The 18,410-nt window shown below is 48.3% G+C and overlaps 1 protein-coding gene across 11 annotated transcripts in view; it reads left to right on the top strand.

The window, feature by feature from the left end:
- ABLIM1 (actin binding LIM protein 1) overlaps positions 1-18,410 on the top strand; it is a 330,044-nt gene that overhangs the window by 115,353 nt on the left and 196,281 nt on the right. For all 11 annotated transcript variants that reach the window (XM_069754375.1, XM_069754369.1, XM_069754366.1 and 8 more), the window contains exon 2: positions 11,356-11,490. In XM_069754375.1, the coding sequence (XP_069610476.1) occupies positions 11,356-11,490 (135 nt within the window). The remainder of the gene's footprint in view (positions 1-11,355; positions 11,491-18,410) is intronic.

The following is an 18,410-nucleotide window of genomic DNA, read 5'->3' as shown; positions in this document are numbered from 1 at the left end:
TAGTGAGTGCAGCTCTGGAGTATAATACAGGATGTAACTCAGGATCAGTAACGTAATGTATGTACACAGCGACTGCACCAGCAGAATGGTGAGTGCAGCTCTGGAGTATAATACAGAAGGTAACTCAGAATCAGTAATGTATGTACACAGTGACTGCACCAGCAGAATAGTGAGTACAGCTCTGGGGTATAATACAGGATGTAACTCAGGATCAGTAATGTAATGTATGTACACAGTGACTGCACCAGCAGAATAGTGAGTGCAGCTCTGGGGTATAATACAGGAGGTAACTCAGGATCAGTAATGTAATGTATGTACACAGTGACTGCACCAGCAGAATAGTGAGTGCAGCTCTGGAGTATAATACAGGAGGTAACTCAGGATCAGTAATGTAATGTATGTACACAGTGACTGCACCAGCAGAATAGTGAGTACAGCTCTGGAGTATAATACAGGATGTAACTCAGGATCAGTAATGTAATGTATGTACACAGTGACTGCACCAGCAGAATAGTGAGTGCAGCTCTGGAGTATAATACAGGAGGTAACTCAGGATCAGTAATGTAATGTATGTACACAGTGACTGCACCAGCAGAATAGTGAGCGCAGCTCTGGGGTATAATACAGGATGTAACTCAGGATCAGTAATGTAAAGTATGTACACAGTGACTGCACCAGCAGAATAGTGAGTGCAGCTCTGGGATATAATACAGGATGTAACTCAGGATCAGTAATGTAATGTATGTACACAGTGACTGCACCAGCAGAATAGTGAGTGCAGCTCTGGGGTATAATACAGGATGTAACTCAGGATCAGTAATGTAATGTATGTACACAGTGACTGCACCAGCAGAATAGTGAGTGCAGCTCTGGGGTATAATACAGGAGGTAACTCAGGATCAGTAATGTATGTACACAGTGACTGCACCAGCAGAATGTGAGTGCAGCTCTGGAGTATAATGCAGGAGGTAACTCGGGAGCAGTACAGGGTTTTCCTTTATAGGATTATACACGTTATATTTTTCTTGCTGTTTTCTCTCCCCGTCTCTGGTGGATGCGGGTGCGTTTCTCCACCCTAGGTCTTCTCGGTGCAGGGTGGGTCCCTGGTGTCCATTTTGGAATGGCTGGAATGAATGTGTTGCCCCCTTCACACTGGGCCTCAGTGACAGGGGGAGGAGGGGACATTTTTGGATGCTCTGTCTAGAGATAATGTGGTTAGATGACAGGAGTCTTATCTTCCCTCTCAGGAAACACTTCCATTCTGAAATTCCTGAGTTCTGGAAGAACAGATCTCCCCACATTCTAAGCTGAGATACAATGTGTGATCTTTTCTGAATGTTTCCTCCCATGTGTCTGTTTCTATGTGACTGTGTTTGTATTTGTTCTTATGTTGGTGTTTCTGCAGATCCTTTGATTTTGTGGATTTGTTTGGATTTACCGTACTTTGTTTTTCTGTGTCTGTGTGTCCTTGTCTATATGCGTCTTTCTATGTGTATCTGTGTGTGCAGTTCTCCCTCATTACATTGTATGTGGTTTGTAGCTACATTGTTGCGGGGTTTTGTATGTATCTTTGTGTTTCTATGTATCTCTGTGTGTTTATACATTTCTTACATTTCTCTCTTTGTACTTGTGCTTCTCTGTGTGTTTCTATATTGTATATTTGTGCTTTTTATCTACCCTGTGTGTTTGTTTCTTGATTTTTTTCTGTTTTTGTACACGTGCTCCTCTTTATCTCAGTGTTTGTTTTTTTCTTGTATTTTTGTGCTCTTCTCTGTGTATCTCGCTTTGTGTTCTGCTATATGATTTTCTGTGTTTTATGGTTCTGTATTTCTGTATTTCTATTTGTATGTCCCTATATTATACATTTATGTGCTTTTTAGCTGCATCTCTTTGTCTTGTGTTTTTGTACATGTGCTCCTCTTTATCTCGGTGTTTGTGTATTTCTTGTATTTTTGTGCTATTCTCTGTGTATCTCGCTTTGTGTTCTGCTATATGATTTTCTGTGTTCCTATATTATACATTTCTGCTACGTCTGTCTTGTGTTTTTGTGTTTCTCTCCATCTCTGTGTGACGGTGACAGCTGTAATTTGGGCTGGGATCCTGTAATGGGGTTGGACATTCTGCTGTCAGACTGGACACAAGTTACGCCCCGTATAACGACAACATTCTGACCAGTTTTCTGACAATCTTCCTCCTTGAAGTATTAATCCAGTCTGCAACATCGGCCATGTACCCACTGAACTATGAGTGCCTCTCCTGACCATGGGTGAACAGGCGCCAGGTTTAGGCAGATCCTGTGTCCCTCTCAACCCTTCTTTTCTTTACTTTATTGTTTATTTTTCACTTATGGTTTGGGGGGCTCTTGTTTTTTTGTAGCATGAGCTGAAGCTTTTACTTTTTACTATTACAAGGTTCATACAACGTGATCTAATTTTACTCCATTTTTGGGGGGGGGGAAGTCAAAGTGAACAATAAACATTTGTTATTTTCATTTTTCCTAGATTTAATTTACATTCTGGGAAAAGTTGTGATCCGAGGTTTTATATTTTGTTTGTTTTTTTAACCTCTATTGTTGTTTTCCCGAGGGGTCTTGGACCTGCAGGTACATGATCACTGGCACAATACGCTGTCATATTGCAGTGTGTTGTAACAATGTCTCTGTCTTATGAAGCCCAGCCACAGATTTCATAAATGTGGTCCCCGACTGCCATGATAATGCCGCCTAATCATGCTGAGGAGGAGCTGATGGTTGTCAGATGTTCCCCCATTTCCAACCTCTTAAATGCTGTGATCACGATGGTCAGCGGCATCTAATGGGTTAAATTGCTGTGATGGGACCTTGCTCTGATCTCAGCAGTCAGTCGGGTGCCGGCCGTATAACACAGCCACCACCTGTGAAGTACAGAGCCGAGCGCACCCCCGCTGTACATGGAGTGGACTGAAACTTGAGCATAGGGGCCCCCAAATGCCACAAGTCCTGCCACCTGCTTGGGTTCTCCGGGTGCCCACCCTGGTAGAGGAGGTCATACATGATACCCGTTTGTAATGCCCCTGTGCACACACTGCAGCCCCCTGTGTGCCGCGCTCCCTTGTGACCTTACCGTTCCTCTGTCCTTTGAGCTCAGGCCCTGGAAACAAATGGGCTGGAAAACGTTGACTTGTGAGCTTTCCATTCATTGCGGGCTTAGCAGCGTCAGCGGCTTCTGTTTTTTCTGGTCATCTAATACTTTGTATAAGCAAGATCAGCGTCTGTGCCTGAGCACCCTGCACATGAATGCGTGGACGGGACTGGAAACCCCCCACCAATTATCTCCCCCAGGACCCCCATAGACCCCATCCAGAGATGCAGCATCTAGTGACGGCGGAATATCATGGATCCATCCACCCTGTCCTCACAGGACCTAGAACTGTTCGTCCTGAACCTCCTGGTTCATGAGTGGAATGAAATAAGACTGATCTGGACGCCATTCACTGACTGTAACTGCGCTGGACGCCATTCACTGACTGTAACTGCGCTGGACGCCATTCATTGACTGTAACTGCGCTGGACGCCATTCACTGACTGTAACTGCGCTGGATGCCATTCACTGACTGTAACTGCTCTGGATGCCATTCACTGACTGACTGCGCTGGACGCCATTCACTGACTGTAACTGCTCTGGACGCCATTCACTGACTGTAACTGCACTGGACGCCATTCACTGACTGTAACTGCGCTGGACGCCATTCACTGACTGTAACTGCTCTGGACGCCATTCACTGACTGTAACTGCTCTGGACGCCATTCACTGACTGTAACTGCGCTGGACGCCATTCACTGACTGTAACTGCGCTGGACGCCATTCACTGACTGTAACTGCTCTGGACGCCATTCACTGACTGTAACTGCGCTGGATGCCATTCACTGACTGTAACTGCTCTGGACGCCATTCACTGACTGTAACTGCTCTGGATGCCATTCACTGACTGTAACTGCGCTGGATGCCATTCACTGACTGTAACTGCTCTGGACGCCATTCACTGACTGTAACTGCTCTGGACGCCATTCACTGACTGTAACTGCACTGGACGCCATTCACCGACTGTAACTGCACTGGACGCCATTCACTGACTGTAACTGCTCTGGACGCCATTCACTGACTGTAACTGCGCTGGACGCCATTCACTGACTGTAACTGCTCTGGACGCCATTCACTGACTGTAACTGCTCTGGACGCCATTCACTGACTGTAACTGCACTGGACGCCATTCACCGACTGTAACTGCACTGGACGCCATTCACCGACTGTAACTGCACTGGACGCCATTCACCGACTGTAACTGCTCTGGACGCCATTCACCGACTGTAACTGCGCTGGACGCCATTCACTGACTGTAACTGCTCTGGACGCCATTCACCGACTGTAACTGCACTGGACGCCATTCACCGACTGTAACTGCACTGGACGCCATTCACCGACTGTAACTGCTCTGGACGCCATTCACTGACTGTAACTGCGCTGGACGCCATTCACTGACTGTAACTGCGCTGGACGCCATTCACTGACTGTAACTGCGCTGGACGCCATTCACTGACTGTAACTGCTCTGGACGCCATTCACTGATTGTAACTGCGCTGGATGCCATTCACTGACTGTAACTGCTCTGGACGCCATTCACTGACTGTAACTGCGCTGGACGCCATTCACTGACTGTAACTGCGCTGGACGCCATTCACTGACTGTAACTGCTCTGGACGCCATTCACCGACTGTAACTGCACTGGACGCCATTCACCGACTGTAACTGCACTGGACGCCATTCACCGACTGTAACTGCTCTGGACGCCATTCACCGACTGTAACTGCGCTGGACGCCATTCACCGACTGTAACTGCTCTGGACGCCATTCACTGACTGTAACTGCGCTGGACGCCATTCACTGACTGTAACTGCGCTGGACGCCATTCACTGACTGTAACTGCTCTGGACGCCATTCACCGACTGTAACTGCACTGGACGCCATTCACCGACTGTAACTGCTCTGGACGCCATTCACCGACTGTAACTGCTCTGGACGCCATTCACCGACTGTAACTGCACTGGACGCCATTCACCGACTGTAACTGCTCTGGACGCCATTCACTGACTGTAACTGCACTGGACGCCATTCACTGACTGTCTGCACTGGATGCCATTCACTGACTGTAACTGCTCTGGACGCCATTCACTGACTGTAACTGCTCTGGACGCCATTCACTGACTGTAACTGCGCTGGACGCCATTCACTGACTGTAACTGCGCTGGACGCCATTCACTGACTGTAACTGCTCTGGACGCCATTCACTGACTGTAACTGCGCTGGACGCCATTCACTGACTGTAACTGCTCTGGACGCCATTCACTGACTGTAACTGCTCTGGACGCCATTCACTGACTGTCTGCACTGGACGCCATTCACTGACTGTCTGCACTGGACGCCAATCACTGACTGTAACTGCACTGGACGCCATTCACTGACTGTCTGCACTGGACGCCAATCACTGACTGTCTGCACTGGACGCCAATCACTGACTGTAACTGCACTGGACGCCATTCACTGACTGTCTGCACTGGACGCCAATCACTGACTGTAACTGCACTGGACGCCATTCACTGACTGTAACTGCTCTGGACGCCATTCACTGACTGTAACTGCACTGGACGCCAATCACTGACTGTAACTGCTCTGGACGCCATTCACTGACTGTAACTGCTCTGGACGCCATTCACTGACTGTAACTGCTCTGGACGCCATTCACTGACTGTCTGCACTGGACGCCAATCACTGATTGTAACTGCACTGGACGCCATTCACTGACTGTAACTGCTCTGGACGCCATTCACTGACTGTAACTGCTCTGGACGCCATTCACTGACTGTAACTGCTCTGGACGCCATTCACTGACTGTCTGCTCTGGACGCCATTCACTGACTGTAACTGCTCTGGACGCCATTCACTGACTGTAACTGCTCTGGACGCCATTCACTGACTGTCTGCACTGGACGCCAATCACTGACTGTAACTGCACTGGACGCCATTCACTGACTGTAACTGCTCTGGACGCCATTCACTGACTGTAACTGCTCTGGACGCCATTCACTGACTGTCTGCACTGGACGCCAATCACTGATTGTAACTGCTCTGGACGCCATTCACTGACTGTCTGCACTGGACGCCATTCACTGACTGTCTGCACTGGACGCCATTCACTGACTGTAACTGCACTGGACGCCATTCACTGACTGTAACTGCTCTGGACGCCATTCACTGACTGTCTGCACTGGACGCCATTCACTGACTGTCTGCACTGGACACCGTTCCTCTCTGCCGGCCGACACACGACAATGGCCGCCCCAGCGATTCTTTGCCCTTGTTCCGAACAGTCTCCGATAATTAGCGCTTCGCTGAGATCTAGAACAGCGCTGTGTTTCAGGTTCGCCTCTTGGGGTCTTTGCTTCCTGCAGCTGCGATCACCAGACTTGGAAACATCTACAAATTAATGAAATCTGATAATGTTAATGTTGGCAAACGTGTGGCGGTCATAGAAGGGTTAATCCGGGATGAAGCGGAGCGAGCGCTGCTGCCCATCTATAGTCACAGGCGGCCGCCCCACGTTCCCAGATAAGAGGCTATTTTAATGCTGACGATCAGGTGTGGATCAGGACACAAGGGCAGTCGTGTAACAATAGGAGGCCGCGCAAATTCTGCATCCGACCACCGGAGATAAGAGAGAAATCCACGTTCATGGGTCCGTCCGTTCTCTGCTGAAGTTCTGGAACTTTGTATCAGACTTTGCGCCCAGTTCATTATTGGTTTTGCGCTTTTTTTTTACTTGCACCATTTTCTTCCTTCGATCTATTCTTTTCTTTAAAGTCGCTTTTTACGTGTTCGCCTGCTCTTTCTGTTCGCCCACCGTGGGGGCACAGTGCAGGGTCTCCAGATGTTTTCACCTGATTCATCATTTGCAACTTTTCATAAAATAGCACAATGTTCCTGAGTTGCCCCTCAGTGCCCCCCGGGGTGAGACGTTGGCGCCATTTTCGCATCATTTTAATGGAACATGCAACTCTTGAATCTAAAAAGTACAAAACAGATTGAAGACAACAATAAAGAGAATTCTTGCACAATATCCTAAACCGCGTGCGACATTTTGATGAATTTGGTACAAAAACATCAGTGAATACCGCAAGTCAAAGAAAGAAAAGTGACTGAATAAAGTCAGAAATGATTAATCGGGCCCTTTGTGTCTCGTTTTGTCTCAACTTCTAGGATCTCTGCTTGCTGTGAACAAATGGAAATATCCATGTTTACAGTTAGTTTAGAAAGCTTGTACAGACCTAATGCGTCTCACAGCTGATCATTTGTTACAGACAATCCTCCATATAAAGACTCTGCAGCGACGGCTCATTGAGACTTCTCTATGTCACGTATCATTATAGTCTATGGAGTAATTCACATGTCCTGTGTGTGCAAAACAATGATGGACACGTGAAACTCACAGACTGCACAAGGATGACATCGAGTACAGGCCGTGTGATGTCTGTCACTAACATTGCAAAGGAAAGTAGAAGCCCTGATCCGGGGCATGGATGACGCTCTGATCCGGGGCATGGATGACGCTCTGATCCGGGGCATGGATGATGCTCTGATCCGGGGCATGGATGATGCTCTGATCCGGGGCATGGATGACGCTCTGATCCGGGGCATGGATGACGCTCTGATCCGGGGCATGGATGACGCTCTGATCCGGGGCATGGATGACGCTCTGATCCGGGGCATGGATGATGCTCTGATCCGGGGCATGGATGACGCTCTGATCCGGGGCATGGATGACGCTCTGATCCGGGACATGGATGACGCTCTGATCCGGGGCATGGATGATGCTCTGATCCAGGATGCGGATGACGCTCTGATCCGGGGCATGGATGACGCTCTGATCCGTGGCATGGATGACGCTCTGATCCAGGGCATGGATGACGCTCTGATCCGTGGCATGGATGACGCTCTGATCCGGGGCATGGATGATGCTCTGATCTGGGGCATGGATGACGCTTTGATCCGGGGCATGGATGACGCTCTGATCCGGGACATGGATGACGCTCTGATCCGGGACGCAGATGATGCTCTGATCCAGGACGCAGATGATGCTCTGATCCTGGGCACGGATGACGCTCTGATCCAGGACGCGGATGACGCTCTGCTGATCCAGCACGCAGATGATGCTCTGATCCAGGATGCAGATGATGCTCTGATCCGGGGCACGGATGACGCTCTGATCCTGGACGCAGATGATGCTCTGATCCAGGACGCAGATGATGCTCTGATTCAGAACGCGGATGATGCTCTGATCCAGGACGTGGATGATGCTCTGATCCAGGACGCGGATGATGCTCTGATCCAGGATGCAGATGATGCTCTGATCCGGGGCACGGATGACGCTCTGATCCTGGACGCGGATGATGCTCTGATCCTGGACGTGGATGATGCTCTGATCCAGGACGTGGATGATGCTCTGATCCAGGACGTGGATGATGCTCTGATCCAGGACGTGGATGATGCTCTGATCCTGGACGCGGATGATGCTCTGATCCAGGATGCGGATGATGCTCTGATCCGGGGCACGGATGACGCTCTGATCCAGGACGCGAATGACGCTCTGCTGATCCAGGACGCGGATGATGCTCTGATCCAGTGCAGCTGAAATATAACAAACTATCTGGACAGGAGAAAGTCTCCCAGCCTTACACCATATTTTGTATGGCCCAGCACATGGACTCAATGGACTACTCAGACATCCATTAAAATAATGGAATCTCAGAGCAGGTCCCGCCCTGATCAGATTTTGAGGATCACAGTGGATTTGTTGGCTCTCCGATAACAATGCGCCCGGCACACGGACATCTTGCATGTTGGTGTGAATGCAGTGTCAGTCTCATCCGTCTCCATTTTACTGCCTCTGGAGGGGCCACAATTCTTGGCCCGGCTGCTCGTATGTCTTTGGCAATGGTTTCATGACACAAAAACGCAACAGAGAAAATGTTTTGTGTATTTGTGGCGCTGATTGTGGGGATCCTCCGGATGCAGCGCTGCATCATGTCAGTTTACTGGGTTTGTGAGCAATGCAAAGGGTGACAAGTGCGCCTCCTCCGCTCCTTCCCAATGATAGAAGACCCCAGGCCGGGAGGCTGTGAACCCACCAAGAAACACAGATGTTTAGGCTTAAAGGGCCTCTGTTCACACCAAGTCCAGGCGCTCGGTGCAGCACTGCAGCCAAACATATACGTACCCTTTTCCGCCGGCTTCTTTCCCTTTATCTCCCTCCTCTTCATAGATCCATGGAAGGGCAGAGATAGAGGCAAAACAAGCAGGTGGAAAGGTGGAATTAAATGTTTGGTCGCCCTGATGCACCCAGTGCCTGTGCTTGGTTTGAACAGTCATTCTGTGCTGACCGTCCCTTTAAGCAGGACCCAGATGACTCTTTTGTGTATCCAGGGCTGTGGAGTGGGAGGTTTGGCTTAGACTCCATAGCCCTGTGTGTATCAGCGCCATTAGCCAGTTCTCTCCATCCCTATAACCGAGGCCCCAGCAGACGATCCCAGTTCTGGGTCTAGGTTGTGGTGCAGATGTGCAGAGCGGGAGGACAGACAGCAGCTCATATACTCTAGTCACAGCCAAAGCTGCAGCCACCGTCCTGCCTGTTCTCTCCCCTGTAGGAGCCGGAATAGCGGCCATATTAGTTGTCACCCAGCTTTCCTAGACTCAGAAATCCCCTATAAACTGCTGATTACAATTTACGTCCAGAATGACAAATTATCAAACGGAGTCATGTGAGCTGTGTGACCGGGGCAGCCCGACAACCAATATGGCCGTCACTAGGTGCACAGTGTATGATGTAACACTTCCCCCGTCATTAACAGGTTTTGTCTTTTATTATTTCACCATGGAAACTGTCAGCAGGTTGCTGCTGACGGATCTAATGGCTCTGAGCTCCGTGGATTCATTGGTCCAATACCTGACACATCATGTATTACATAGTCACAGGAAGATCTGTCAGCAGCTGCTTGTTGATGGTTTCTAGGTTTTTGCTTTTATTCTGTGGCTTCATCTGATTTCTGGATCATTGCTGTCACTTTTATAGATATTTCTAATATTTCTTTAAATCCTCTGATTTCACATCGTGTATTCTGACTCAGAAAATCCCAAATCTTGCACCTGAAACCCGATCTCCGCCGGTCGCTGTGTCCTAATTACAGAGTAATGAACTCTCTGCTGAGACAATGATCCCTTGTGCTACAGTGTCACCGGAATCACCTGTGTCCCGCTCCATTAAAGAGCCAGGACCCCAAAATCCCACTTATATCACTGCTGTAATAAGAGAAGTGGCCAATGTCGAAAATCTGTACTGGGGGGCCCTGGCCGCCAGGTATAATACTGACTGCGACAGGCACCTCTGCACCCCTGTCATACAGCCACGTCCCCCCAGCAATGGCTCATAATCGGGAGTAATAGATTGTGAACTTGTGAATGCCGCCCATTTACATATAATTCCAGACTCCTCTGTCTTTCTCCTCCCTCCAGACTCCTCTGTCCTTCTCCTCCTCCCTCCAGACTCCTCTGTCCTTCTCCTCCTCCCTCCAGACTCCTCTGTCCTTCTCCTCCTCCCTCCAGACTCCTCTGTCCTTCTCCTCCTCCCTCCAGACTCCTCTGTCCTTCTCCTCCTCCCTCCAGACTCCTCTGTCCTTCTCCTCCTCCCTCCAGACTCCTCTGTCCTTCTCCTCCTCCCTCCAGACTCCTCTGTCCTTCTCCTCCTCCCTCCAGACTCCTCTGTTCTTTTCCTCCCTCCAGATTCCTCTGTCCTTCTCCTCCCTCCAGATTCCTCTGTCCTTCTCCTCCCTCCAGACTCCTCTGTCCTTCTCCTCCCTCCAGACTCCTCTGTCCTTCTCCTCCCTCCAGACTCCTCTGTCCTTCTCCTCCCTCCAGACTCCTCTGTCCTTCTCCTCCCTCCAGACTCCTCTGTCCTTCTCCTCCCTCCAGACTCCTCTGTCCTTCTCCTCCCTCCAGACTCCTCTGTCCTTCTCCTCCCTCCAGACTCCTCTGTCCTTCTCCTCCCTCCAGACTCCTCTGTCCTTCTCCTCCCTCCAGACTCCTCTGTCCTTCTCCTCCCTCCAGACTCCTCTGTCCTTCTCCTCCTCCCTCCAGACTCCGCGGGTAGACCCTCTGTAATGTTCTGAAGTTTTTTACACATCATTTTCTCATTGTGTTGCTGTTCTTTACTGTTATGCTGGTAGATGTTGGGGACATTTGTGACCGCTCTCTCTCTCTCTCTTTCTTCCAGTCGCCCATTCTCAGGACCCCGGGCAGTCTGCAGAGAAGCCCCTCATCCACTGCCATAAATGTGGGGAGCCATGCAAAGGCGAGGTGCTGCGCGTCCAGTCCAAGCATTTCCACATCAAGTGCTTCATATGCAAAGGTAGTGACTGGTGTCCATGATGGGAATTCTGGTGTCCATGATGGGAATTCTGGTGTCCATGATGGGAAGTCTGGTGTCCATGATGGGAAGTCTGGTGTCCATGATGGGAATTCTGGTGTCCATGATGGGAAGTCTGGCGTCCATGATGGGAAGTCTGGCGTCCATGATGGGAAGTCTGGCGTCCATGATGGGAAGTCTGGCGTCCATGATGGGAAGTCTGGCGTCCATGATGGGAAGTCTGGTGTCCATGATGGGAAGTCTGATGATCCATCCATGGCACAGGGTGATGGTACATGTCACCAGACATCATCTGCCCCACCACTGATCTATCCATGGCACAGGGTGATGGTAAATGTCACCAGACATCATCTGCCCCACCAATGATCTATCCATGGCACAGTGTGATGGTACATGTCACCAGACATCATCTGCCCCACCACTCATCTAGCCATGGCACAGGGGGATGGTACATGTCACCAGACATCAACTGCCCCACCACTGATCTATCCATGGCACAGGGTGATGGTACATGTCACCAGACATCATCTGCCCCACCACTCATCTAGCCATGGCACAGGGGGATGGTACATGTCACCAGACATCATCTGCCCCACCACTGATCTATCCATGGCACAGGGGGATGGTACATGTCACCAGACATCATCTGCCCCACCACTGATCTATCCATGGCACAGGGGGATGGTACATGTCACCAGACATCATCTGCCCCACCACTGATCTATCCATGGCACAGGGGGATGGTACATGTCACCAGACATCATCTGCCCCACCACTGATCTATCCATGGCACAGGGGGATGGTACATGTCACCAGACATCATCTGCCCCACCACTGATCTATCCATGGCACAGGGGGATGGTACATGTCACCAGACATCATCTGCCCCACCACTGATCCATCCCTCAGAGTTTGACTTTATAGATAGATGTTGAGTGTCAGAAATGTCCTGCTTCCAGCTGGCGCCCCCTACTGGTGATTGGTCATCAGCTCCGTTCTGTTCCTGGGGTCTCTGTGCTGCTGATAGAGGGGGGTCTCTGACATCTACAACCCTCATCATCTTCATAAGGCAGAATGAAGAATAATCGCCATTGTGCGTCCTGTGACGGCTCCCCCTGATAACGTGACCCTGCAGCTGCTGATAACAGAGACCACTTGTAGTTACTGGGAGGAAACTGTTCATTACTGATCCAGGACAAGAACCAGGAGGTCGGATACCGAGGTAGCAGAGCTGAGATTGTCACAACTCCCTGGATTATCACTGCAGGCGTATTGTAACCACATACAGGTAATTATTGGGGCACAGTATGTGTGATGTAGCGGTGCCGTGTGTGTGATGTAGCGGTGCCGTGTGTGTGTGATGTAGCGGTGCCGTGTGTGTGATGTAGCGGTGCCGTGTGTGTGATGTAGTAGTGCTGTGTGTGTGTGATGTAGCAGTGCTGTGGGTGATGTAGCAGTGCTGTGTGTGATGTAGCGGTTCCGTGTGTGTGTGATGTAGCAGTGCCGTGTGTGTGTGATGTAGCAGTGCTGTGTGTGTGTGATGTAGCAGTGCTGTGTGTGATGTAGCGGTGCCGTGTGTGTGATGTAGTAGTGCTGTGTGTGTGTGATGTAGCAGTGCTGTGGGTGATGTAGCAGTGCTGTGTGTGATGTAGCGGTGCCGTGTGTGTGTGATGTAGCAGTGCCGTGTGTGTGTGATGTAGCAGTGCTGTGTGTGTGTGATGTAGCAGTGCTGTGTGTGATGTAGCGGTGCTGTGTGTGTGTGATGTAGCAGTGCCGTGTGTGTGATGTAGCGGTGCCGTGTGTGTGATGTAGCGGTGCCGTGTGTGTGATGTAGCGGTGCTGTGTGTGTGATGTAGTAGTGCTGTGTGTGTGTGATGTAGCAGTGCTGTGGGTGATGTAGCAGTAGCAGTGCTGTGTGTGATGTAGCGGTGCTGTGTGTGTGTGATGTAGCGGTGCTGTGTGTGTGTGATGTAGCGGTGCCGTGTGTGTGCAGTGGCTTAGTGCCCTGTGTGGTCTCACAGTGCCATATTCATGACCTATAAACTCACATAACTCGTTTATATGTGATTATTGAACAATGTGGCTTTGTCTATAGGAACTTAATGTAATCGGGACAAGCAACAATAATGTACATGGATCTATCTATGTGACTGCTGAGCCGTGTATCTAATGCTCTCCTGTGTGATAGTCTGCTGAGCCGTGTATCTAATCCTATCCTGTGTGATACTGACTGCTGAGCCGTGTATCTAATCCTCTCCTGTGTGACACTTACTGCTGAGCCGTGTATCTAATCCTCTCCTGTGTGATTGTGACTGCTGAGCCATGTATCTAATCCTCTCCTGTGTGACACTTACTGCTGAGCCGTGTATCTAATCCTCTCCTGTGTGATTGTGACTGCTGAGCCATGTATCTAATCCTATCCTGTGTGATTCTGACTGCTGAGCCGTGTATCTAATCCTATTCTGTGTGATACTGTCTGCTGAGCCGTGTATCTAATCCTCTCCTGTGTGATACTGTCTGCTGAGCTGTGTATCTAATCCTCTCCTGTGTGATACTGACTGCTGTGCCGTGTATCTAATCCTCTCCTGTGTGATACTGTCTGCTGAGCTGTGTATCTAATCCTCTCCTGTGTGATACTGTCTGCTGAGCCGTGTATCTAATCCTCTCCTGTGTGATACTGACTGCTGAGCCGTGTATCTAATCCTCTCCTGTGTGATACTGACTGCTGAGCTGTGTATCTGATCCTATCCTGTGTGATACTGACTGCTGAGCCATGTATCTAATCCTCTCCTGTGTGATACTGTCTGCTGAGCTGTGTATCTGATCCTATCCTGTGTGATACTGTCTGCTGAGCTGTGTATCTAATCCTCTCCTGTGTGATACTGACTGCTGTGCCGTGTATCTAATCCTCTCCTGTGTGATACTGTCTGCTGAGCTGTGTATCTAATCCTCTCCTGTGTGATACTGTCTGCTGAGCCGTGTATCTAATCCTCTCCTGTGTGATACTGACTGCTGAGCCGTGTATCTAATCCTCTCCTGTGTGATACTGACTGCTGAGCTGTGTATCTGATCCTATCCTGTGTGATACTGACTGCTGAGCCATGTATCTAATCCTCTCCTGTGTGATACTGACTGCTGAGCCATGTATCTGATCCTCTCCTGTGTGATACTGACTGCTGAGCCGTGTATCTAATCCTCTCCTGTGTGATACTGACTGCTGAGCTGTGTATCTAATCCTCTCCTGTGTGATACTGTCTGCTGAGCTGTGTATATACAGTGGGTACGGAAAGTATTCAGACCCCTTTACATTTTTCACTCTGTTTCATTGCAGCCATTTGGTAAATTCAAAAAAGTTCATTTTTCCTCATTAATGTTCACTCTGCACCTCATCTTGACTGAAAAAACAGAAATGCAGAAATGTTGCAAATTTATTAAAAAAGAAAACCTGAAATATCACATGATCATAAGTCTTCAGCCCCTTTGCTCAGACTCTCATATATAAGTCCCAAGCTGTCCATTTCCTTGTGATCCTCCTTGAGATGGTTCTTACTCCTTCATTGGAGTCTCGCTGTGTGTAATTAAACTGATAGGACTTGATTTGGAGCGGCGCACACCTGTCTATATAAGACCTCACAGCTCACAGTGCATGTCAGACCAAATGAGAATCATGAGGTCAAAGGAACTGGCCAACGAGCTCAGAGACAGAATTGTGGCAAGGCAAAGATCTGGCCAAGGTTACAACAGAATTTCTGCAGTACTCAAGGTTCCTAAGAGCACAGTGGCCTCCATAATCCTTAAATGGAAGAAGTTTGGGACCACCGGAAGTCTTCCTAGACCTGGCCGTCCAGCCAAACTGAGCAATCGTGGGAGAAGAGCCTTGGTGAGAGGTAAAGAAGAAAGATCACTGTGGCTGAGCTCCAGAGATGCAGTAGGGAGATGGGAGAAAGTTCCACAAAGTCACCCATCACTGCAGCCTCCACCAGTCAGGCCTTTATGGCAGAGCGGCCCGACAGAAGCCTCTCCTCAGTGCAAGACATATGAAAGCTGCATAGAGTTTACTAAAAACACATGAAGGACTCCCAGACTATGAGAAATAAAATTCTCTGGTCTGCTTCGAAAGCATCACCAAACCGCGCGCCTTACGGCGCGCGAATTTTTGCCTGTAGGACATTATTGCAAGAGAGCTTGGCTGAGTAGATTACACAAGAAGGAAAACACACAGCAAGTCAGCAGGATCTAGGAGCAACATGGCAGATGTGACAACCTACATGGTGAGCTGCAGCATGTGCTACATGTTCACAGATCGACCAGAAGAAGAATCCAATTTCACCTGTCAGAAGTGTAGACTAGTGGCCCTTTTAGAAGAAAAGGTGCGGGGTCTGGAAGAAAGAATAGCAACTTTGAAACTCATCAAAGAGAATGAAGACTTTCTAGACAGAACAGAAGCATCTCTACTGGTCACAGAAGGTGCAAAAAGTGTCAGAGAACCTCCAAAAGCAGATGAGTGGAAGCATGTGACCAAAAGAAGCAAGAAGACCATGGAGAAATCACCAACCACACAACTGAAGAACCGATATCAAATCTTTGTAGAGGATGAAGATGGCACACCTAAGGATGAAGCAATACCAGCAAGCAAAAAAGAAAAGGGCACACAGCAACAAGTGACAGCAAAAAGTACAGCCAAGAAGCAACGAAGAGTGGTGGTGGTGGGAGACTCACTACTGAGAGGCACCAAAGCAGCCATCTGCAGACCGGACATAACTGCAAGAGAAGTATGCTGCCTTCCAGGTGCGATGATCAAGGATGTGACCGATAGGATACCAAAGCTCTTCAGCTCCAAGGACGTCCACCCATTTCTTCTGATACATGTTGGCACCAATGACACGGCAAGGAAGGACCTACCGACAATCTGCAAGGACTTTGAAGAGTTGGGGAAGAAAGTAAAGGAACTGGATGCACAGGTAGTTTTTTCTTCTATCCTTCCAGTAGACGGGCATGGCACCAGGAGATGGAACAGGATCCTTGATGCAAACAACTGGCTAAGACGATGGTGCAGACAACAAGGATTTGGATTTCTGGACCACGGTGTGAATTACTGGTATGATGGACTCCTCGCCAGAGACGGACTACACCTCAACAAACCTGGAAAACACACATTCGCCAGAAGACTCGCTACACTCATCAGGAGGGCGTTAAACTAGAAGAAGAGGGGACGGGAAGAAAAACATTAGACTCGAACAAAGACGACCCAGGAAAACATACTCAGAAGGGAGGTAAGAACATTTCTAAAACAATCCACAGTGAGGAGATTGGAACAAAACAAAATCCTCTAAACTGCATGCTCGCAAACGCCAGAAGCCTGACAAACAAGATGGAAGAACTAGAAGCAGAAATATCTACAGGTAACTTTGACATAGTGGGAATAACCGAGACATGGTTAGATGAAAGCTATGACTGGGCAGTTAACTTACAGGGTTACAGTCTGTTTAGAAAGGATCGTAAAAATCGGAGAGGAGGAGGGGTTTGTCTCTATGTAAAGTCTTGTCTAAAGTCCACTTTAAGGGAGGATATTAGCGAAGGGAATGAGGATGTCGAGTCCATATGGGTTGAAATTCATGGAGGGAAAAATGGTAACAAAATTCTCATTGGGGTCTGTTACAAACCCCCAAATATAACAGAAAGCATGGAAAGTCTACTTCTAAAGCAGATAGATGAAGCTGCAACCCATAATGAGGTCCTGGTTATGGGGGACTTTAACTACCCGGATATTAACTGGGAAACAGAAACCTGTGAAACCCATAAAGGCAACAGGTTTCTGCTAATAACCAAGAAAAATTATCTTTCACAATTGGTGCAGAATCCAACCAGAGGAGCAGCACTTTTAGACCTAATACTATCTAATAGACCTGACAGAATAACAAATCTGCAGGTGGTTGGGCATTTAGGAAATAGCGACCACAATATTGTGCAGTTTCACCTGTCTTTCACTAGGGGGACTTGTCAGGGAGTCACAAAAACATTGAACTTTAGGAAGGCAAAGTTTGAACAGCTTAGAGATGCCCTTAATCTGGTAGACTGGGATAATATCCTCAGAAATAAGAATACAGATAATAAATGGGAAATGTTTAAGAACATCCTAAATAGGCAGTGTAAGCGGTTTATACCTTGTGGGAATAAAAGGACTAGAAATAGGAAAAACCCAATGTGGCTAAACAAAGAAGTAAGACAGGCAATTAACAGTAAAAAGAAAGCATTTGCACTACTAAAGCAGGATGGCACCATTGAAGCTCTAAAAAACTATAGGGAGAAAAATACTTTATCTAAAAAACTAATTAAAGCTGCCAAAAAGGAAACAGAGAAGCACATTGCTAAGGAGAGTAAAACTAATCCCAAACTGTTCTTCAACTATATCAATAGTAAAAGAATAAAAACTGAAAATGTAGGCCCCTTAAAAAATAGTGAGGAAAGAATGGTTGTAGATGACGAGGAAAAAGCTAACATATTAAACACCTTCTTCTCCACGGTATTCACGGTGGAAAATGAAATGCTAGGTGAAATCCCAAGAAACAATGAAAACCCTATATTAAGGGTCACCAATCTAACCCAAGAAGAGGTGCGAAACCGGCTAAATAAGATTAAAATAGATAAATCTCCGGGTCCGGATGGCATACACCCACGAGTACTAAGAGAACTAAGTAATGTAATAGATAAACCATTATTTCTTATTTTTAGGGACTCTATAGCGACAGGGTCTGTTCCGCAGGATTGGCGCATAGCAAATGTGGTGCCAATATTCAAAAAGGGCTCTAAAAGTGAACCTGGAAATTATAGGCCAGTAAGTCTAACCTCTATTGTTGGTAAAATATTTGAAGGGTTTCTGAGGGATGTTATTCTGGATTATC

This window comes from Ranitomeya imitator, chromosome 2, assembly GCF_032444005.1.
Source record: "Ranitomeya imitator isolate aRanImi1 chromosome 2, aRanImi1.pri, whole genome shotgun sequence".
In the NCBI taxonomy this organism is placed as follows: domain Eukaryota; kingdom Metazoa; phylum Chordata; class Amphibia; order Anura; family Dendrobatidae; genus Ranitomeya; species Ranitomeya imitator.
Note: the sequence above shows the minus strand (reverse complement) of the source record. Positions and strands in the feature narration are given on the sequence as shown.